The following is a 24,810-nucleotide window of genomic DNA, read 5'->3' on the forward strand; positions in this document are numbered from 1 at the left end:
AATTCACTCCACAATTTTTTCCTTATTTCAATATACTACACTATGATGTCTTTTCTTTGTTTTTATGTCTGAGGATAAACAAGAATTGTCCATAATTTCTATGTACGTATATTTTATACATTAATCACTATCTGGGGCGCGGTTCCTTTCCTTCTTTTTTGTATTCTTTTGTTACAAGGTTGGGAATCCTTGCATTAGGTACCACAGCCTATCTTTATTGTGTATTGGAGTGAGCACCTATCATACCCCCTTTTTTACATTATGTTTGAGGCTAAACAACATATCGTTCATGTGGTGAAAGTTGAGTTATGTCTGGGTGTTCCCTGTGCATGATGTCGGACACATCACACTAGCAAGGGTAGAGGGTGTGTACAGGGATCCGCGTGTTCAAGGCAAAGTGCATGTAACCTTTTCCAGATTCTTAGATATGTTCTCGAGAGGTTGATAATACATATAATATAATACATATGTAGGGTGGTTTGAATGTTAAGTGTTTTCGAGAGGTTTTTATCCATTTGGCCCCTATAACCACTTGTAGACCCACTAATATTTCAGTATGTCATGTAGTAGTTGTGGGAGGTGGGCAACTAGATCTTTTTTATAATGCACAAATATTACAAGAAGGCAATTTACTAGAATATGTTTTTTTTCATTTAAGTAGTTTTATTGATAGTTTTCAATGACAGAGATGATGTAATGCAGTACTTATATCATGACGTATACAGTATCATAAGGCAAAACAGGAATGGTGGTGTCGGTTTACAGTATTCTATTAACACATTGAAATTGAGTCAATTTTACTCCTTAGTTCAGTGATGGCTAACTGTGGGATCTCAAATGTTTGCATCTGGAAGGATGGCTTATTGTCACGGGAAATACATTAATCAACGACATGTTGGCACACGTGGGTTTCCAATTATAGCAATCACTGCCCTAGATAATGATTATCTGGTAAAGTTCCAATAATTGCTAAGATATTCACTAAAATAAACATGGAGTGAACTCGACAAGATTTGGCAACTGTGTGTAGGAACTGTAGGTATATTAATATAATGGATCTGACAGTGCTCCTGCTTAGCAGTTTGGAAGTTAACAGCATATGGTCACAGTGGTTTGGCAGCCGCGTCGGGCACATCCCTCTGAGTAATATCAGCATCCCTTTATCTGGTGTAGTGTTCTGGTCTTGGTGTCTGGGCTCGTTCCCCCTGTTTCCCGCCCCCCCCTTCCATATCTTCTTGTAGGGGTCAGCGGTGTCTCAGGGCCAGCTCGAGTCTCATCTCATATGCCAGTGTGTGCGCAGGATGTACTGAGGTAGTATGTAGTCGTGCAGGGGGCGTAGGGGTGTCAGGTTATCCTCCCCCCCTCCTCACCCAGGTGAGATCTTGTCTTCCATGTCCTGGGAAGGTGTGTTCGGTGGAGGTAAAGCAAATGGCCTGTACGGGTATGGCTAGGTCCATTAGAGGCCTGGATCTGGTTGGGTGCACATCAGTGAGGCAGTATGTTGATAGGTCTGTGTGGTGTTGTGTGTGGTGGGATGCAACTGTTGGAGATGGTGCATGGTCCTGGTACTAGGTAAGTGTGGGGGGTCAGGGATGTGGAAGGGTGACTGTCTTGCGTTGTGTGGTGTCTAGGTCTGGACACTAGACTTGGTCGTGTTCGGGATTTTGTGTCTCACATTAGTGTCTGCATGTCATGGGTGTCTATGTGTGAGCAACAGGGGGTGAGTGAGGTTGATGGTCCTGTGGTGTGTGGGGTGTCCTGAAGGGGTGCCCTAGCGTGCGTTGGTGCCATCCCTGTCTCGGATGGTATTGTGTTTTTCATGCGATGTCAAGTCTATGGTGGTCCTTCTTTGTGTTTTGTTAGGTGTCGGGACTGTTGAGGGGTTTGTGGCCAGTTGTTCCCGGGGAGAGGAGGGGGGGGGGGTAAGGGGACAGGGTTTTGTCCGGGACATGGGTATCTCCTCTGCCCGGTCTGTTGCAGGTTCGTGGAGTGTCCTCTTCATTCGCCTATTCCTCAGCCATTGGGTCCCTATGAGCCCTTTCTTCTGGTATGAGTGTGGTGTTCTCCTGGTCAGTGGGGTACGTCATTCTGTGGTCTCCAAGTCCTCAACCCTCGGTTTCTGTTCTTTGTGGGTGGGTTTCTGTATTTTGTCTTGCCGTAAGCCATTGAGAAGATGTGTTTTGTTATATGTGACACTTTATCCTTTGCTTCTCAATGCTTTAGAACAGGTATCTCAAACTCTTTACCACAAGACATTGTGGAAACACAACTCCTTTGAGTCTATGGCTATTTAAATAATTTTGGAAGTTGTAGGCCATCAACATCTGTTGGGCCAGAGTCTGAGATCCCTACTCTGAGTGAACCACACTTGCTGCCCTGTCTGAAAAAATGACTACATGCTCATAGCAGCGAGTGACCTACTATTATATCAAGTCAATAGAAAGGACTTTAGAGATGCATTCCCTCTACTGATTTCATATAAAATAAAATGGACTCACTAGAGCAGTACAAGAATACAGTTGTCTAACCAATAATATTCCAGCAGCTGAAACCCATTGACTGGGGTCATGTGTTAATGCTATCTGTGACTGTCTTAAGTATATCAAGCACACTCACTCATTCACTAAACAGCAGCTTCAAAGCTCTACAATGTAACAGTCTCCTTAACCCCTTAAGGACACATGACGTGTGTGACACGTCATGATTCCCTTTTATTCCAGAAGCTTGGTCCTTAAGGGGTTAAAAAACCTAACCTAGGCAAAAATAATGGGAGTTTAGTTACAGTATATGATCATACATTGCATTAGCCTACATCAATGCCAATGTACCCCATTCATGGCATGTCCTACCCTAGCAATCTAATGTCTGCTCTTATGAGATTAACTCTCTAATTTGGGAGAAAAAAAAACTTCCACCTGGGACTCTCTGTAGTGCAGGGGTAAATAGAACCCTGGAATGAGACAACTGTGACAGAGAGGAGTGCAAAACCGAGGTGTTGGCCTAGGCTTTGTGTCATGCTTATGCAACGTATGATCATATGTTGTAACTAAACTCCCATTATTTTTCCATTAAGTTATTTATTTATTTTATATTGTAGATCTTTGTAGTTTTATAAAAGCATAATATTTTTCAAGGAGAATATTACATTCTGTGAGCTTTGAAGTTGATGTTTAGAGAATGAGTTGTATGAATTGGCCCCAGCAACACCCTTATAACATATGCATGTTCAGGTGAGTGCATCCCTCTTGGTTTCATATATATATATACTGAAGAATGCAGTTCTTGGAACAGCTACTAAGATACTGCGTAAAACCTCAGACTCCCATATATATGTAATCATATAAATTTGTAATCATCTAAATGTATAAATATATCATTATTATAATGTTAAAAATTAATTACATTTTAAAGCCTCCAACTTGATGAAGTGCATTTAGGGGTTAACAGCATGTCCCCTCAGACCTTTTTTTCAAAAGGAATCTTTACTTTTATAAAGGACCCCAGCAATGCCTCTTGGCTATCTGGGAGACAGTCAGGTGGGTTTCTTGCCTCACTCACTTTGAACTATTGGATTCAGTACTTCTATTCTCGATGCTTGAAAAAAGTGAGTTTATTTGTGCTTGTTAATGAAAAATGCGGTAGGGACAATAAAAAAACCAAAAGGAATACATCAACATTAAAAATAAATATTTTTAATTATAGTATTGGAGTGTCACTTCAACTGAAAAGTTACGCTTTTCACTTCACTATTCAATGGATTAGCAATAAAATATCTGTTTTAAAGCTATGGATGTAAGGAACTTTTAACAGAATATTTACAGTATTCATTACATTTGGACACTTACCAAGGTTTCATTTGGTGCTTTCTGTAGACCTAGCTCTTATCTGTATAAGTTATACCTAACAATCAATTTTTTTTATGGAAACTCCCTCTAAATGGTAAGTACTGAGGCCTGTGTCTCCTCCTGAAGGGATAGTTTAAGCACCAAAACATATTTAGCTTAACGAAGAAGTTTTGGTGTATAGATCGTGCTCTTCAAGTCTCACTGCTCAATTCTCTGCCAATTAGCAGTAAGACTGCAAGCTTATATATGCAGGATTATATATTACTGTAGGAGGCAGATGGATCTGGGGGTAACCAAATTTTAATTTTAGGACCGCCAGTCTATAAATATAAGAATCATTTTTCTTTAGCTTCTTACAATGAATGATTTGAAGAGTCTTTATGGCCAAGATCATTAATTTAATATGGATTAGCTAGAGAGTGAAGATGAACAAAATAAATCCATAGTTTGGTATAGGCATCATTCATTGAAACAAGTTAATATTTTGGATGGCTGTGAATAGATGAAAACATATTAAATTAGACTGGGAGTTTGGATGAACTAAAATGCTTTATGCTGTTTGGTCATAATATTTGAGTTATCATGTTTGGAATGCAATAAGGGGGACAGGCCATGATATTTTAAAGAATATGAATCAAGGTGTAGGAGGAGGCTTATGAACCAATGATGTGATACTATACATGTGTATAAGGTGGCAACTGGCAACTAAGGATATGATCCTAGATATTTATAAGTTGGCAAGACTTAAGTATAAAAACATTGTTATATCCCATTACATACTGTGTTATTGTTGAAGTTCAGAATCTCAGAGAGGTTAGACATGAGGTCTCCTCTATCAAGTATTAGAACATCACATCAAAAGGGTATGCCAAGAGACTACTTTACCTTCTTCTCTGCTCCCAGTTATGCTTTTCCTCATATATTAATTTTAGATATTTTGGATAGACAAATAAAGGTATTGCTTTTCCCCCCCAATAATTTTAATGTATGGATGCTTCTATTTGGGCTCCCTTATAACAAAAGGTATATATATAACGCATGGTAATCATTTAGCTTTTGAGCTGAGACTGTTAAAGCTTATCAATCTCTCTTATACCTTACGTCCTTTTAGGTCAACTGATGGCTTTCAAGCTGGTGACCAATTGGAAATCAACAGTGTTATATTTGCAAATACGACAAGTATATATGGTTGTTAAATAAGATGATGATGATGGCCCACTCCCTGTATATTTCCTTTGCCTAAATCATAAAGCGTGCTGTAGTGCTTTCAGTGCCAGAAGTGCCCGGGTGCCTATCCTTTTTGCAAGTAGTCCAAAGGTTTTGGAATGGTTTGACTTCTTATCTAGGGTATGACACTACACCTCATCTCTACTACATATGACAGAGAGCTGACACTCATAGCCAATGATCTAGCCATGCACTGCTGGGCTTAGCTCAGGAGAGCTAATGGAAACTCACAAGTAGGAGTTTCTAGTTGGCTGTTGGAACTATTGGAGGCAAGGAGCCCAGTAGGCCACAGGTAAGAAGCCAATCTAAAGCACGTTGGCTACGAGGTCTACTGCATCATAGCCACTAGAGCAGTTTGTTTTGGTTATGGTGCTTAGAGTGGTATTTTAACAATATTCACGGGTGTAGCCGTTAACTTAATAGCTTGCCTAGGTCATTTCAGATGGGGATCACCAAAAGCATATAGTAAGTTATTGACTAGGATAAAGACCCAAGATATAGCGTTTGGAAACCATCTAGACATGTTATAGCTGCATTTCAAAGCTGTTTCTTCTTTACAAACAGATATACGAATAACATAGAATTATTTAATCATGAAGGACATATTTAGCTTTCACTATTTTTTTTAAAATATCTGGAGGTATTGATGTTAATACCCAACTGAAGGTGGAAAAGGGGGGAGCTGGATGGAAGAATGATACCTGATCAAACTCAGCCTTTAAACAGGTAAAAATTACTTTAAATAACAAACTAAACAAAACAACAACACTTCTTGCATGTGAACTTTGAACAGCGCACGTGAGAAGTAAAAAGTTTCAGAAGTCAGCTTGTGTATCCTGCATTTTGCCGTCATTCTATCACTTACTATAAAACATCTCACCATTTTTAAACTCAGAGTCCCTTTACCGTCTTTACATATAGAACCCATTAGGAGCTTCCAGATGCTGTAGTGTTCTCCAGTGTTTAATTAAAATGTAACTGTTCGAACTAATGAAAGAGATAGGTGTTGAAGAGAGCAACGAAATGCCGGGTCCATTTTGTTTCTTGTTACTTAACAAGGAATTCCTAGAACTAGTTAGTAGTATGGCTTCTCCCTTTGAACCGCAGGCAGCCTTACTCTGTTGGGAAGTAATTCTAGGTTTGGTTTTACTACATAAGAGTAATTATTTTTACATTCATTATGTTTTATTTACTTTTAAAGGAACAGTGAAGGCCAAAGGTGTTGTGAGGGGAAGATGTCATTAGAGAACAACTTTTTTTCATTTTCCATATTTCAAGATCTGAAATATCAAATTGGTGAGAAATACTATGAAAGATAAAAAAAATACATGTAATATTAAAGCTTTATTTTATGGACCCTGAAAGTCCCGGCTACTAAAATTGTGTATCGCTCAAGAGAAGCATTGACTGCTAAGCAGGTTATTCGGTAAGGACAGGGATGTAACAGAAAAGCCCAAGATGCTTTTTTATTAAAGGGAACCTATATTATTGGATTACAGGTTCCCTTCTGTCCGCACCTCTTTGCTAGACACACAGTAAAGACAAATTTAACTCTGCAATGTAAAAACTGCAGTTTTTTTTTTTTTTTTACAAAAGGCAATGTTTTACAATGTAGGGTTAAAATGAGAGGACCACTGCACCAAGACCACTACATTGAGATGAAGTGGGCTGGATGACCTCAAAGTAATAACTGGTTCACACTGACCTACCATGTTAAGGCACTGAGTGAACTGGAACTCTACAAGATTATCAGTCAACACAAGTCCAATAAGTTAGACCTAACTACAAATTCACTCCGTTTTAACACTCTTGTAAGATTTTTGAAACTTGTCAGGGTTATTCACTAAAGTGAGATCTTAAGGTGAATGGAAAGTGAATCTAAAATTTAAGGTCAAAATAGCCACAATAATAGCCACAATAAAGAATAATAATAATAAAAAAATGGCCACTGTGGACAAATCAACTATGCTTTCCATTCAGCTTCTTTGGCCTTATATTTGAAATTCACTTTGAAACCTCACTTTAGTAAAAAAAAAAACCTGTACATATTTTTAAACCTGGAAATATTTTAGGTTTCATAATCATATTATATCTCTTTTTTTCCCATAGATTTAAACAATATAGCAGGATGACCCATGACCTATAGTATTATTAAGATTTAGATAGGGAATTTGGTATTGAACTGGAACCTTTTGGTGAGCTGAAGGAGTAAATAAAGCATCCTCTACTTCAGTGATCCTCAACACTCTCCTTAAGGAACACGTAACAGTCCAGGATTTGGGGATTACCCAGGTGTGTCTATGGTGTTTAGAAAAATAAAAAAAAACACCTTAGAGTCTAACACCTTAGACACACCTGGGTAATCCCTAAATCCTGGACTGTTAGGTGTGCTTCAAGGATAGGTCTACTTGACACAGGGGAAAGTGTTTTTCCCTCTTAGAAGCCCGAAGCATCCAACTTAATTGCATGGCATTCCTAGATACATATACAATAAACAAAACTTCCAGGCTGGCTAATGTCAATTATATGCACATCAGCATTACAATAGATACAATGATAAATATTGGTAGTGATGCAATTACACTGAGGAAATTTCTTATACAGGTGGTACTCACTTTGCGACCTACCTGTTTTACGACAGCTCACACTTATGACCAGCTCTCTAGGGATTCCCCAATGTAAGAGAGCTGGTCTATATTCAGGGAATTTTCACCGAACATAGATTAGAGGAATTCCCTGCTCTGGTGCGTGTGTCTACGTTCGGGGAAATTTACCAGAACATAGACAAGCGCACAGAGCAGGGAATTCCTCTAATCTATGTATGGGAAAATTTCCCAGAACACAGAAAAATGCACCAGAGCAGGGAATCCATATAATGTATGTTCAGAGAACATTCCCCAAACATAGATTTTAGGGATTTCCTGCTCTGCTGCGTTTGTCTATGTTCGAGGAAATTTCCCCGAACATAGACCTAACTTACCGACCAATTCGTTTTACGACCGGGTCGTAAGAACGGAACCTGGTCGGTAAGTGAGAAGTGCCTGTATATCATCTGCACTATCCCAATTTTGTCTCCTAAATCACCATTTCATTCCACACGTTCCTATTTTTTGGTATTTGTACATTGCAATTGTTTTCTTCTGTTTTGTTTTTTTTTCAGAAAAACTTAAAACTATTGTTTCCAGACTGAGAAACATAATCATATTCCTTATTTTATAAACAAACTTTACAATGAACTTCTAAAACTTTATCATAGCACAGTGAGCAAACGTATTTAATAATATAAATATTTGCTAGGATTGCATACAATCAATTGAAATTCTTTGTGGCAATGCATTGTAGATAATAAAACATGTAGATGATGAGATTGCTTTCCACATCAAACAGCTTCAAAATAAAAAAAAGAAAGTCTCTAATTTACCTGAACTGACAATTTTTACTAATGCAACTAGTCTAAGGCAAAAGTATGGGTTTTTTACTGTAAGAAAAATAAGGATGTGGAATTCTCTGCCTGAAGAAGTGGTTTTATCAGAGTCTGTACAGATGTTTAAAAAGCAACTAGATGCATACTTGCAAAAACAGAATATTCAATGATATAATTTTTCAACTGTAGGGTAATAGCTTCTTGATCCAAGGATGAATCTGACTGCCATTCTAGTTTTTTTTTCCTAGTTTGTTGCAAAATTGGAAGTGTTTCAAACTGTTGTTTTTTGCCTTCTTTTGGATCAACAGCAAAAGACAAATGTGAGGAAGGCTGAACACATGTATCTTTTCAGCCTATGTAACTATTTTAGCCTTAAAGGGATCTTATACTATAAGGAATGCAAAGTTGTATTCCTTATACTATAGTTCCCTCTGGTCCCCCCTACATTATGCCACCCCCAGCACTGAAATGGTTAAAAAAAAAATTATGCTCATATGCGATGAGCACAGAGAGCGCAGTAGGCCCTCAACCATAGGAAAGCATTGCTTTAATGCTTTCCTATGGGAATTTTACTGACACTGGATGTGCTGATGCACATGACGTCCTGCATCAGTTAGGTGGCCAAAAGTTGCTAAGCTACCAGGAAGTGCCTCTGGTGGCTGTCTGATGGACAGCCACTACAGGCAGTCTTAGTCCTGCAATGTAATTATTGCAGTTTCTCTAAAACTGAGATGATTTACATTGCAGGACAAAGTGAGACAGGGATACTGCACCCAGACCACTTCACTGAGTTGAAATGGTCTGGATACCTATAGTGTCCTTTTATTTATTTTTTTAAGTAATTAGTCAATATAACACTATTGACAGTTTGGTGAATAAATTTGTGTTGAAAATATTTACTGGCGCATTAGTGATTTTTTTGTTTTGTTTTTATTTTAGAAACACCATCATAGTTAGTATTCCTGTGTATCTAAATCACAAATAAGCAAGATAATTAAATAATTGTGTGCATTTATTTTCAATAACATATTTAAATGTCCACAGAGATAATTCCTAAATAGGGTAATGGAAAGGGAAGGAATTAATGTTAAAAGTAAATAAAACATCATTTCAAAATTTCATGTAAGACCTGTACTATTAATTAATCAGTAAATAAAATAGCATTGCATCCACAGTGTAAACAAGTTGCGGAATAGAACATTTGCCTTCAATAAAGCAAAGAATAGAAAATATTTACATTTCAGTTGTTATATAAAACAACCACTAGAGGGAGCGCCAAGTCTTGCCTATGGAGAAAATATCAAACAATTGACCTTTTAAAAACACTGGAGGACTAGCATTAAAAAATACAGACATTGCACAAAAAAAAAGTGTTTCGTTATATTTAACCCTGAAATAGCAAACCTTTTTTTGCATGCCGTCTGAATAATTTATTATTAAAATGTTAGAAGAATTTGCTTGTAAGCAATTTCTCAGAAGATCACACAAGTGATAGCACAGGCGCATCAGTATCATTTATCTACCCGTCTACTCCAATAAATTGAAAAGATGTTGCACAGGCACTTTGTTTAGTATCTGGCTTCAGTCCGGAATAATCACCTCCACCTTGATCTGTTGCTAGGAAATGAACTTGTGGCTGCCTAGCTGTACATAATCCACAACCTCTACTATTCTATGTCAGTCATTGGGGTTTAATTACAAAATTAAGAATTGTGGAGAACTGACATGGGAAAATTTGTAAGGTTTGACAAGTTTGGCCTAACACTTGCAATATCCTTGCAATTCTCTGAAATGTTGACCTTATATTCTCTTCTAGGTTGTCCTTAGAATTTAATGTAATTTAACAAGTTAAAGAGACACTACAGTCATCAAAACAACTTTAGCTTAATTAAGCAGTTTTGGTGTATGTATCAGTCTCACTCCTCAATTCTCTGCCATTTTTGGAGTTTATGCTGCCCTAGCCACACCTCCCCTGGCTGTGACTGACACAGCCTGCATGATAACAAAATGGTTTCTTTTTTAATCAGATGTAACTTACTTTAAAAGTTTGTATCTCCTGCTATGTAAATAAAACTTTAATTACATACAGGAGGCTCCTTCATGGTCCATCAAGCTATTAACAGAGCGTGAGAGAAGAATTTCTACATCAAAAGAATGTGCAATAAAGGTGTTAACATTAGATGACTCTTAACAGGAAGTGTTAAGGAAGGCTGTGTAAGTCACGTTCAGGGAGGTGTTCCTAGGACTGCAAAGGCAGAGTGATTTAACTCCTTAATGGCAGAGAATTGAGTAGTGAGACTACAGGGGCATGATCTATACACCAAAACTGCTTAATTTGTTTTGGTGGCTATAGTGGCCCTCTAAAAACGAAACTGTGAGTTCTATTTAAAGAGAGGCTGTCGCTCTCTGGGATTTACAATTGTGACAAACTCCCCTTCCCACATGATATTGCCACGAGCTCCTGGAGGAGCTTGCTTGCCAGACTCCTGCCCACAGACTATGGGCCCTGCAATCTGTAAAACACTACCGAACTTGACCGACTGTTAGCACTGACTTCATGGAACTGTTTTGGGCATAGGACCATGTGCACGGTTGGTCAAAATGATGACTTCCATGAAAATTACAAACCCCTGAACCGATCTGTGTGATTTTTGGATATGCTGGTCACTCAGATTGGAACTATCAGGGGATGTAACTTTTCTTGGGGTTTTGTGTTTTTAAAGGTTTTTTGTGGGTTTCATAAAAAATAATGTTTTCTGTGCCTGGAGATAATTGATTTTAGTACAGTGCTTGACTCAATTATCTCCCAGGCACAGGGGAGGGATTATCTTGTTTTGGATGGGAGTGTCCTGGACCTGAGAGCCAATGTAATCTTTTGTATGTTTTTACTGTAGTCTATTCTCAGGGGACCTACATATAAGGCCAGTTGTGGCTGCTAATAAACGAGTTCCTGCCTACCCTCACCATAGAGTCTCATATCATGTGTGTGGGGAACAGCTGTATCTGCTCTGGGGATTGCTATATCACAATACTCCCCTGGGCTATAATCACTAGCTCTTGTAAGAGCTACGCTGCTATACCTGCTATAGTCTCTTGGAGGAGAGGTCTTCTCACTGGGAGCTGGATCCAGGAGTTTGATTCAGGGTGAGAAGGGATGACGAGACCCCAGCCAAGTTGCGGTGGCTAAGGGGCTACGCTGCTTATGGTATCCGGTGCGGTGCTTATGGTGCTCAGTGACAGCTAGGAAGCAGCGATTGGCGGAGGCACCCAGTTGGGGTGCCAGGCGGTCCGTCACAGTAATATTATGTAATAGAAAATATAAACATAGAACTGAGTGACTCTATCTTACCTCTTTGTCAGTCATCACCAATAGAGCACAGGGAGTGTCAGAGAAACTGAAACTATGTTTAAGTTCTCCCTTTACAATATGTGCCCTGTCTGTGCCTGGGATAAACCAGATTGTGAGGTCACTTGCAAAATAATTAATTTAATAGAGACAAGATATCACATGGGAAAATGGTTAAAGCTAATTAGAGGTGATTTTCAATGTTTTATTCAATGGTATAATCTGAATTGCAAAACTCAGTTTAAAGTACCCAATCTATGACAAAAACTGAGTCAAGGAATTTTCCGGTTTATCTAATTTGGGCTAAATCTTGGTATTCATTTATCAATTCACTACAGTTACAGCGAATATCTTCATTCTAATGTGACCTAATGTGCATGCGTGGCAACGGCTGCGCTCACGCTAGTAATTCCTCTATAGTAAAACATGTATAATGTTTTACATGATGCTGAATGTCCTCATGCATGGCGTGTGGACATCCAGCATTATATAGAAACATAGAAACATAGGATGTGATGGCAGATGAGAACCATTCGGCCCATCTTGTCTGCCCAATTTAAAGTTAGACGACCAAAAGTTGCCTAACGACACGGACGTCCCTCTAGTGGATGTCTGGTAGACAGCCACTAGAGGTGGAGTAACCCCTCAAAGGTTATTATTGCAGTTCATTATAAACTGCAATAATTACCTTTGCAGGGTTAAGGGACCTGGGACTATGCACACAGACCACTTCAATGAGCTGAAGTGGTCTTGGTGCCTATAGTGTCCCTTTAATGAGGAGGACATATCCTAGCTTCTAAAATATTTCTAAAGGTAAGTTATTTATGGCACCACATGAACACCAACATTTCCATTCATGGGAAAATAAATTACCTGAAGTCTATGAATAAATTCAATCCTTGCAGACCTTAATAAGAGTAAACAGGTGTTTATGGATTATTACATTCATTTGCATAAAACAAGCTCTCATCTAAGAAATTACCTTACAGAAGAAACTCATTCTTCATACACACACAGAGGATAAGGTAAATTACATTTTCTTGTTCTGAAAAACAACAAACGGCTTCTAACTGTATTTTTCGCTGAATTTATTTATATAGATTTGGATTTCTAGGACTTGGTTGGTTGTGTTCTGGTGCTTTCACAGCGTGGAGCAAAATGAACTATTATTAAATAATTACATGGGGATTATTCATTAAACAGTGAGCTGCAGTTACAGCTAAGGTTCAATATATATTCAAAAATGGCTATTTGGAAAAATTGTTGCAAGTTAAAGAAACCCTGTGGACTAGATTGTAACATTCCAGAGCCATCCAGAAAGTCATAACCTACTCTTGATCATCCTTTGGGCTTTATATAAAGTAACCAAAGATTGATATTTTAAAGAAACAGTTCAAACACCATAATCACTACAGCCTACTCTACTGCACAAAGCAGGGCCGTGCAAGGCCACACTTATTGGCTGTGAGTGTTCTCAGCCATTGCGTGTGGTCCTTTATTGGTCCTGCATAGCTAAAGAGAGACAGGATGCAAGGTATTGCCTGCGAGACCCAGGTAAGTTGTCAATCCTTCCTAAAATTACACTGTGATAGCCACAGGCCACTATTGGAATTCTAACCACTAAAGTATACTGTAGTGGTTATGGTGCCTGCAGTGTTCCTTTAAGTACTAAGGCAATTTTGATAAATATAACGCACAGAGAAAGTTGCGTCCAGCCAGGATTCCTCACTTAATAGAAAAAAAGTTATCTTTTAATTAGGGGCTCATATTGATGAAAAACATGATTTATAGAGCCCGAATATCACTGATCTCATAGGATACCATGATACAAAGTGAGTTTCCGGGGAATCAACCCTGTGACCCTGATGCTTAAATAGTTCTGCAGTCAATGCATTTACCAAGTGAGCCTGTTCTCCAAATTGTTTCATTCTGATGCCGATAAGAACCATTCTGATGGGCCGATTGGTTCTTATCTGCCGTCACATGCCATGTTTCTATGTTTCTCACAGTCATGAATCAAAATTTAAATCTAGATTTCTATATATCAAATATAAATGATTACAGATCTATGTTTAACCTATTTATGAACGCCTAATTTCAGGGGCACTGACCAATATCATAAGAATCTTTATATGAATATCCTTGATACATTAAATCCTTTGATTATCTACCAATCAGCTTTCTAATCTGTTGCACTATACCGCTGCTTGTGATTAGAATAATACTAATGCATATTCCCCAATTTATTTGCCCAAAATCAATCCCTGAAGGTGTGTTCATTTTTTCCAGATTATTTAGTGAGATCACCAATCTGCAAAGGTTAATGGTCCACTTCTATTCTAAAGACTGATTATCCTCTTTTGTACCAAATAATTAATCCATAATGGCAAATCATCTGCAAGATTGACTATTCACAGAAATTAATTATCCGCCAAACGTGCTCGCATGAACAGCGGATTATCGATGATATATCATATATCCTTGCTAAAACATTTTAAATGTCATATATTTTAGCACTTTTATAACTTAAAATACATTGATTTGCAATGATATTTGCTATCAATTTAAGCCATCTTGTAGATCCTGAATAATAAGGTTATTATAAATATTTTTGCACTTTGCAAGGCATTGCATAAAACCGATAAATAATCACCTCAATCCTGTTAATCGATTTGGAAAATTGTTCTGTTTCCCAAGAGAGATCCGCCTTCCTGTACTCATTAAAAGTCCACAATTATGCATGACAAATGGCATATTCTAACTGACATAAGCCATCTGTTCTCTCAGACTGATTACTTTGAGTTTAATGAGTGCAATGTGTCAAATATTTTATAAGCAGGTCTGTAAATAAATTTCAAAGGTTTGAAAGCTTTGGGGGGGAGGGGCGATCGCATTCCAGTAGGGAAAACATTAATTCACTGGCCCAGTAAAATAATATATAAGCAACAACAAAATTGCTGGTGCAAAAGAGATAACCTATCTCGGTGTAATTGCAATGTGTACTTTTCGATGAGCTAGTTCCGAACAGTTAAAGTATTTTTGGGAGACCTTTTGATAAGGGCCTATTTGGATAATGTGAACTTCCTAAATCATGCAACTATTTATTTCGCAATTAAAAGCACAATTTATTTTGCATTTTATTTCACAAGGACTTTAATTCATGTCAAGTGTCCTTGAGCAGAGGGATATCTATTGTCTACTAGTCACGATTTAGCTGTTTTATGCAACAGATAACATTATCCTGAGGATAAAGCATGTCTTCAATGCATGCCAGTATCCACTTTAAATGAGAAAGGCAAAGTAGCATTGTTCCCTCAGGTATTGGTCTAATTTTACCTCAATGTAGGTAGCTATCACTGAATTAGATGGTAGAGCACTTTGTTGTACTCTTCTTTGGGTTAAACTAATCAATACAAAATTACATTATGATACATTTATTTTAAAAAGAAAAAAAAAAACAAATTTGGAAGCTCACCTCAGGATAGGACCATTCAGGGGAATAATCGGTCACCATGAACAAACGCCCACTCTGTTGCAGCATCCCCAGGGTGCTTTGAGCTGCCGCTGATACTACTTCGGCCACATGCATGTAGGCCATGGTGGTTGTTTCAGAATTGCTTAGTTGCATACCAGCTTGTTGAGGGCTACAACAAGGTATGCACATTTCTGCCTGAGTATACGGTGGTCTGTTAGCATCCTCCGTTTGGGGCAACACATTGTTGTCTCCGGCCACAAGCTGATGTCCATATATTGTATTACTCCCACCCTCTACAGATATAAAATCATTAATAAGGTCAGAAAACTGGTTGCTGAAGGAAATGTCAAAATGATCTAAGTTAAGTTCCATGTTGGAAGAGTTACTTAGGGCCTGGTGGGCAACAGGGTAGAGGCCTTGTACCATATTCCCCTGCAGTATGGGGAGAGTACCATTCCTCATTCCAGCACCATTTTCTGGCTGCATATAGTGTTCAGCATTACAGGCTTGGAGGTCTCCAGGCTTGAGCAAATTGTCATTTCCTTCAGGCTGCTGGGATGTTTCCATAGGAACCTCTTCAGTTGTCATAGTTTGAAAATTGGCTTGGAATTGCATCAGCTGGAGAGAAGAGGCTGATTCTATCCTAGTTTGATCTATAGTACCATTACAATTATTTGTTGTTTGGGCTGATGCTTCTGTTTTAACATTCGGTATTCCCATTGTGTTGACATAAGTGTTGTTTGAGTCATTTATATTGTTGTGGGGATTTTGTTCTAAAGGAATAGGTTTGCTGGCATCTTGTAGAAAGAAGCTTGGGGAAGGAGTCTGATGGACATGGGGGCTCTGTACTGTCTGGTTATAGCTAGTTGAATAATCCTTGTTGGAATCAATTGCACTGAAATCCATTTGTTCTAGTGTAGTGCTAGGACTAAGACCTCCTCCAGAAGGTAGTAAGCTGGAACCAGGAGTGAGAGTTAGCGTATTTGATGAGGTGGATGGAAAACTCTCTTTTGATAACTGTTGCTCAAATGTTGTGTCCTCTGTTTTTATCTCTTTAACTAAAGCTGCATTGAATCCAAAATTACGATCAGAGCTAGACGATCTGCGTATGTTACTGCTAATGTTATCTTCTTTAAGACCACTTCCACCGTAGGTCTGTCCTTGCTTGGGGTTGTTGAGGAAACAGTCTGGGTCAAAATTCATGGTGGTTTCTGGTATCTTCCGAGTACTATCTAAGGTGGTAGAAAGCACAAGCTCTTCTGAGACATTGGCAGACAACATTGACAAGCTGTCTGAGCTCCCAGTTGTAGGGAAGGCAAACTTGTGGCCATCAGAACTTACAGCCAGTACTAGTCCCTGGGTAGTTGTATCTGAGGATAAAAGATGTTGGTTGGGACCAGTGTTAGGTGACATTGAGTATACTGCTTCATTTGTGACTTCTGACATAAATACAGTGGCATTTTGGGACAGACTCCCCATCACAGAGGCAACAGTCATGCTAGAAACACCTGTGACAGCAGGACTGTCAGCCATGTCTGGATCACTATTTAACCCACTGCTAATTGATACTGGAGAGTTCTGTGTAGTATCGGGAACTTCCACTTGATTTGTAGAAGAAACCTCAGTACTATTTTGATGCAGCAGCACAGGTTTTGCCATTTTACCATTTCTTTTTTCCCGGCTGGAGGATTTGCCATGACTGTGCTCATTCTTGCCTTCTGAAACGTCATTGTTTTGGACTTCCGAGTGGGCACTATAGCTACCTGTCCTTGGCTCGACCTTTGGTGAGATGATGCGATGCTTGGCACTATTACATTTATGATGCACACTGCTACCTGCGCCTGTTAAAGAATCCAAAAACAGTATAACATATTAAAAGCAAAATCTTAAAAATGTGAAATATGCTTCTGCAAAGATTACACAGTTTACTTTATGCCTTCTTAATTATCTTGCAACGTTAGCTGATTTCAGACATGCAATTACATAAAAAGGACATGTACAGGAACATAAAAATATTTTCTTCACACATTAAATCTTGTGCTATTTCTTGTATATAATTTATTTTCTGCTACTCTCTAAAACCCTAGAAAATAAGATACACACCACTCATTAGCACAACAAAATCGAGAAAAAGGTTAACTAAGAAGGTCACAGTTCTGTTCTGCTTGAAAACATTTCATCAAAATAATGCTTTTTATCTGAGTCATACCCAAATGGATATTGCTTGTTACGGAAGCTCATACAATTAAGCAGGCTTCGGTAAAAGATTCTTCCCAATGGTCTTTGCTTTCACAAACAAACCTTTGGCACAAATTTTCCTTTTTTCGCAGAAGGAAAATCTATGAATTTTGATACATCTTCTTCTAATTGTTTCTCGTTACTCCCAGGAAAGAACAGGGTGCTTAATTAATCAATAATGACCCCATGGGAAAGATATACAATCCTTGTGGCTAATGGCTACAATTATTTGTGTCAATGAGTTAGTTTTTGCTTTAGGTACTCGATAAATGCCCTGATGTCTTTCTACCCGTGCATCATATAGAATGTGCGTGTAACAAAGTTCAATTGTTTTAACAATTCCCTAAGCTATGTTATAATTAAGTAAACTACTGTAGTTCACACACCGGCCAGAGCATCTTTCAGCTACAGGTTAGTATTTTCGAAAATCTCCTGCGGTCTAGTGTTTGAAATGTTTGTCAACATTACTCCGGGTCAATATAATTTTATTTTATTGGATTGTCCAAGATAAATATCTTACAGACTTTGTTTATTCTTCAGTTAATGAAATACTTCACATAAAATATGCAATAAATGGATCCAACTTCAATTGCATCCAATTTCAGTTGTATAGAAATGCATGTATATTATCTTATTGTCAACACAATTTATAATTTATAGGGACAGGGTAGGACCATCAGCTGTTGGACCAGGGGCAAGTACAAATGCATGACCTTTTTTTTCCTGCATGCAACTCAGATCTATGTATGAATGGTCAAGCTCATGCAATGCATGCAGTATGTATGAATTTAACAAATTGAGGCTGCTGGAGTCGCGAGTGCAACATCACGTGTTCCAGCAATCTGACAGCATGACAGTGCGTTCACAGAAATCCAAAGAGACATCTACAGGGTCATTCACTAATGTGATAAATAAAAGGGGATTCTTAAAATTACGGTAAAAATATCCAAAGTGGAGAAATGTTTTTAAGTTAGAGATGCTTCCAGTTCAGTTACTTAAATTTTAAATTGACTTTGAATTCCGGTTGATTTCTCACTTTCCCATAGTTACTTGTAAACATCTCTAGAGACATCAAAAATAGTCAACATAATCTGGCAGCAAGGTCCACTCCAGATACCGAAGTCTCCCTAGAAAATTCCCAGTGAGCCATTTCAGGCTTGGAGAAAATTCAGATTGTGGACAACCAACCCATGCATACTTTCCAATTTAAGAGAGCAACCCCTATTTTTGGCCCTACTCCCTCTGTTTGTCTTTTCTATCCTAATCCCTATTTTGTGGGAGTTCCATATAGTTGGTTTACAACAGAGCCCCACAGCAATAATACTCCTAGTATTGTGTATTTAAACTAATAAATGTGTTTAGAAATCAATATGTGTAACTAGGATGCATAGTTCTTGCTCTAAATTAAATTTTAATTGCATAAATTGTTATTAGTAAGTCACCTACATTTTTTCAGAACAGCCCTGCCACTGACCACACCTCCACTCACAGTCCTAAAATTAAAGTGTCCTTCTTTGTCCATCTTACATTTTGGAAGGCATGCCCAGGCACAAACCAACACTGTGTACAGGTTCTGCACAAATCCTGTCTCTTGCCTCCTCCTTCAATACCATGCCAACACGCTGAATCGTTCTCTGCATCTTCTATGTATGAGTGCGTATAATGATGTACTTGCGCTGTGATGGATCGGTCAGTTCCAGGTGTCCCAGAGTGTATGGCGCCAGGGTAGAAAATGAGGTTGCTGGGCACAGAGCCCTGCAATTGAGATGGTCTCACCAAAATTGGAAGAGTTTGAGGCACTCGACAATTCAGACTTCATAGCCCAATATGAGCAGTTTCTGACTAGCCAATGTACTTCCTGGTGATAGAAGACCTCAAGGCATGAAGCCAGGGGATTTCTTGCAAAATTCAGTAGAGTAAAATCAGAGTATCTTTTTAATATTTTATAATTTTTGATTAGTTGTTTTTGAATACTTTCTTATAAATGCATTCCATATATAGAAAAGTGTTAAAGGAATGGGTCAGTTCCAGCCTGTAGTGCCATTTTAATTTTACTCCAGGCAGTTGCCTGGTATGGCCTGGGCAGCATAAACAAAGTGATTTAACACATAACTGGCAGGGAACTGACTAGTGAGACTGCAGGGGCATGACCTGTGCACCACAAACCCTTCAGTAAGCTAACATTGTTTTGGAGTTTAGACAAACCCTTTAAGTTGTTTTACAGTAAATATAGAATATATATATGGGTTTTGCTTCTGGGAACTTTGTTGAACTACAATTACATTTCAGGAAATGTTGCCATGATTCAATTGTATCCAATACAGTGTCTTCCAAAGGTATTCAGACCCATTATACATTATAATTTCTTAGAAATGGTTAAACAATATTTTTATTAGTAACTCATCTGCTCTAAAAGTACATTTTAAAGCAGAAATTAGTTTTTTCTGTGTATACATTTAAAAGAAAAGGAAAAATGAAGTATGCAGCTTGCATAAGTCAATAAGTTAAAATTCAATCAAATCAAATTATTGTCTTTGGGCCATTCCAGAGCTATTACAGAACCTTCGTGCCTCGAATCAGTGTCCTGCTGAAAGGTGAATGTTCTCAAACGGAGTGGCAGAACTACCGGTGCCTGCAGGCTTTGGGGGCCCATCGGGTAGCCCATACAATTAGTGTAAACCCAAAAGGTAGGCCCAATCGGGTGCTGCGGCTCTTCGGTAGCATGACTGGGCCCATTTAATGTATGGACCCAGGGCTGGGAGGAAGTAATTTCCTGTCAGTTACCCCCAGCTTCCAGAATGAGCAGAGGCTAGGAAGATGGAGGAGGTGCAGAGAGCAGAGGAGGGGGAGCACAGCAGTCTGCCACAGACACCCATCAACCTCAACTAGCCCAGGAAGCCACCCTCCTGCATACCATCAGTATGGAACTAAAAATGTAAATTGCAACTTGTGTATCTGTATCTGTGTATCTTTGTGTGTCAGTATGAGTATCTGTGTGTGTTAGTATGTGTGTGTCTGTGTGTGTCAGTTTGTGTGTGTGTATTCATGTGTGTCAGTGTGTGTGTCTATGTGTATGCGTTTGTCAACGAGCATGCTTATCTGTGCGTGTCATTTAACATGTGTATCTGTGTGTTAGTTTGTAGCCACATATGTGTATGTGTGCATACATCCCAGCATTCAAATTCAAATATCAACACTACACACAAATACACCCTACATTCAAACAGCAACACCTCATACAAACACAGTACACAAAAGTATGCCAATGTTTTCACGTGGCAACAGTACATACAAACACACAACTGCATTCAAATGACACATACGAACACACACACATGCACACACACACCCTACATTCACACATACGCCATACAAAACCATGATTGCATTCAAACAACCCAAAACTGGCTACAAATAAAACCCTTCAAGAATGGTAGGACAGATGGGAAACTACCTTTGTCCGGGGGCGCACAAAAAAAAGAATTGGCTTGCACCAGGGCTCTCTCTACATCAGTTCCACCATTGCTTCCAAGCTTTGGCTTTTAAGGACTGAAAAAGGTTTTTCTGTGACTTTTCCCTTTCATTCTCACAAAGTTCACAGTAAATGCTGATGGAAAGCATTCCCCACAGCATAATGTTGCCATCTACATAGGTCAGTGCATGAAAAACTCTATGCAGTGTTTTATTAGCACATGTACATTGTTTTGGTTGAATTGTGTCCAAAATCAAAAAACTCTAGCTTGATCTCATCTGACGACAAAACCTTTCCTATATTTTTGGTAAGTCAGTCTCATGCTTTTCTAGAAAATTCCAGACAGGCTTTCTTACGCCCAGCATTGAGTAATGGCTTCTTTCTTGCCACCCTTCCATAAAGGCTTGCTTGATGCAGAGCTCTTGAGATTGTTGACTGGTTCATGTCAGTATCAGCCACTGGCTTCTGTAGCTCCTTTGAAGCCTCTTCTTGGCTTTCCTCGCAAGTCATCTCTTGCTCGGCCACTGAGATTTTGAGGACCACCTTTTCTAGACAATGTATGCTGGTGTGATGTAGCCTCCACTTGTGGACAGTTGATCCAACGGTGCTCACTAGTATTTCCAAACACTCTGATATTACTTTGTATTGTACTGATGAAGTTTGAGCAATCTATCTCTTACTTCTTTATCTTACTTCTGCAGCTTCCCTTCAGATCTGCAGCCTACCCAATGACCCGTATCCAAATTGGTACTTTTATCCAGAGAAAAATGATCATTACTTTAATGTCTCACAGGTAGAGACCAATTGTTGGTAATTGTTTTGCTATTAGGGCATTTTTTCAGCTGTATAAACATGGAGCTTCCAGATCAGTCTGGTAGAATAGTATTGCAAACAACATATTTTACTTTTTTTTCTCTTTCAAAAAAATAAAACCAATGTCATCTTAAAATAATTATTTTTGAATTTAAACATTTTAAGTATCATACAGAACAAAAGTTCACTGTATATATATATATATATGTTTTTTAAATAAAATGTGAGAATTGGCCAATGATCCCAATACTTTTTTTAAGGCATTATATATTTGGGTGACCAAGATGAATATGGTCTCCCTAAATCCTTTGTTACAGTTTGCGCAGAGAATCCTGTGGTTAAAAACCACCTGAAAATGCACCTCGAGAGTCATGACAAGAATAAGATGTCATAGTTATGGTACTCGAACTTACCCAAAATCTTCAGAGGGTGCTAGCGATCGTTTGGTGTGCTTTAATTTTGCTAATACAGGAATTAAAGTATATATACAAATTATTAAAGGCACACGGTAGGCACTGGAACTGCATTATCTCAATGAAGTAGTTATAGTGTATAGAGTTCCGTGACGTAATTTTTTTATTCGGTGTTAAATTGTTTTTCATGGTTTAATGCTAAATGGGAGTCTTCAGCAGGCTATCTCATCTATGCTGATCTGACTAATAATAAGAAGCATTAGTGTGCGCAGTAAATGAGGCAATGATTGGCTGAGAGTGTCAGCTGACTTCTTTTTAGCTTATCACAGTCACCTATTACTGTTCGATAAATACTTTGACACTGAGTAGAGGGACAACGCCAGGGGACTCCAGGCACTATAACCAATTCAAATGAGATGAAATGGTCATAGTGCTTAGTGTGCCCCCTTTAAGTAATAACATTTAAAACATTACTGTATTTGGTAGAATAATTAACACATTGATTACAACTAAGTGAATTTAATGAACTTAATTTCATTTTTATCATTATTGCTAATCATGTTGCTAACCTGAAAAAAACAAACATTTTTGTTTCAGTTCCACGTATATCACTTAAATAAAATATGATTTTTTTTTTTAAAAAAAAAAGGATGTTTCATCATGACAGATGGCAAGTTAGGGTTGGCATGGTAAAAAGGGTGAATTACATGACATTACATGCCAGAGGCGGCTCTCTAATTAGGCGATTTAGGCAGCCGCCTAAGGCCTCGCGCTTGCTGGGGCCTCGCGGCCGCCTAAATCGCCTCAGGGAAGACTGAACTGTCGGATCCTCGGTCTATGACCGAGGACCCGACAGTGAGAGGGGGCCCGGCGGCTTGCCCAGTATGCCGCCGGGTGGCCCCTCCATATGGTGTATATGGTGTAACATTGTTTTGGTTGAATTGTGTCCAAAATCAAAAAACTCTAGCTTGATCTCATCTGACGACAAAACCTTTCCTATATTTTTGGTAAGTCAGTCTCATGCTTTTCTAGAAAATTCCAGACAGGCTTTCTTACGCCCAGCATTGAGTAATGGCTTCTTTCTTGCCACCCTTCCATAAAGGCTTGCTTGATGCAGAGCTCTTGAGATTGTTGACTGGTTCATGTCAGTATCAGCCACTGGCTTCTGTAGCTCCTTTGAAGCCTCTTCTTGGCTTTCCTCGCAAGTCATCTCTTGCTCGGCCACTGAGATTTTGAGGACCACCTTTTCTAGACAATGTATGCTGGTGTGATGTAGCCTCCACTTGTGGACAGTTGATCCAACGGTGCTCACTAGTATTTCCAAACACTCTGATATTACTTTGTATTGTACTGATGAAGTTTGAGCAATCTATCTCTTACTTCTTTATCTTACTTCTGCAGCTTCCCTTCAGATCTGCAGCCTACCCAATGACCCGTATCCAAATTGGTACTTTTATCCAGAGAAAAATGATCATTACTTTAATGTCTCACAGGTAGAGACCAATTGTTGGTAATTGTTTTGCTATTAGGGCATTTTTTCAGCTGTATAAACATGGAGCTTCCAGATCAGTCTGGTAGAATAGTATTGCAAACAACATATTTTACTTTTTTTTCTCTTTCAAAAAAATAAAACCAATGTCATCTTAAAATAATTATTTTTGAATTTAAACATTTTAAGTATCATACAGAACAAAAGTTCACTGTATATATATATATATATATGTTTTTTAAATAAAATGTGAGAATTGGCCAATGATCCCAATACTTTTTTTAAGGCATTATATATTTGGGTGACCAAGATGAATATGGTCTCCCTAAATCCTTTGTTACAGTTTGCGCAGAGAATCCTGTGGTTAAAAACCACCTGAAAATGCACCTCGAGAGTCATGACAAGAATAAGATGTCATAGTTATGGTACTCGAACTTACCCAAAATCTTCAGAGGGTGCTAGCGATCGTTTGGTGTGCTTTAATTTTGCTAATACAGGAATTAAAGTATATATACAAATTATTAAAGGCACACGGTAGGCACTGGAACTGCATTATCTCAATGAAGTAGTTATAGTGTATAGAGTTCCGTGACGTAATTTTTTTATTCGGTGTTAAATTGTTTTTCATGGTTTAATGCTAAATGGGAGTCTTCAGCAGGCTATCTCATCTATGCTGATCTGACTAATAATAAGAAGCATTAGTGTGCGCAGTAAATGAGGCAATGATTGGCTGAGAGTGTCAGCTGACTTCTTTTTAGCTTATCACAGTCACCTATTACTGTTCGATAAATACTTTGACACTGAGTAGAGGGACAACGCCAGGGGACTCCAGGCACTATAACCAATTCAAATGAGATGAAATGGTCATAGTGCTTAGTGTGCCCCCTTTAAGTAATAACATTTAAAACATTACTGTATTTGGTAGAATAATTAACACATTGATTACAACTAAGTGAATTTAATGAACTTAATTTCATTTTTATCATTATTGCTAATCATGTTGCTAACCTGAAAAAAACAAACATTTTTGTTTCAGTTCCACGTATATCACTTAAATAAAATATGATT

The 24,810-nt window shown here is 38.4% G+C and overlaps 1 protein-coding gene across 1 annotated transcript in view; it reads right to left on the minus strand.

Moving 5' to 3' along the window:
* Positions 1-24,810, minus strand: part of CAMTA1 (calmodulin binding transcription activator 1) — a 1,539,661-nt gene that overhangs the window by 212,283 nt on the left and 1,302,568 nt on the right. Inside the window, exon 8 of the mRNA XM_063436496.1 lies at positions 15,318-17,158. Within this exon, the coding sequence (XP_063292566.1) occupies positions 15,318-17,158 (1,841 nt within the window). The remainder of the gene's footprint in view (positions 1-15,317; positions 17,159-24,810) is intronic.

The sequence above is a fragment of the Pelobates fuscus genome, chromosome 11 (genome assembly GCF_036172605.1).
Source record: "Pelobates fuscus isolate aPelFus1 chromosome 11, aPelFus1.pri, whole genome shotgun sequence".
Lineage (NCBI taxonomy): Eukaryota > Metazoa > Chordata > Amphibia > Anura > Pelobatidae > Pelobates > Pelobates fuscus.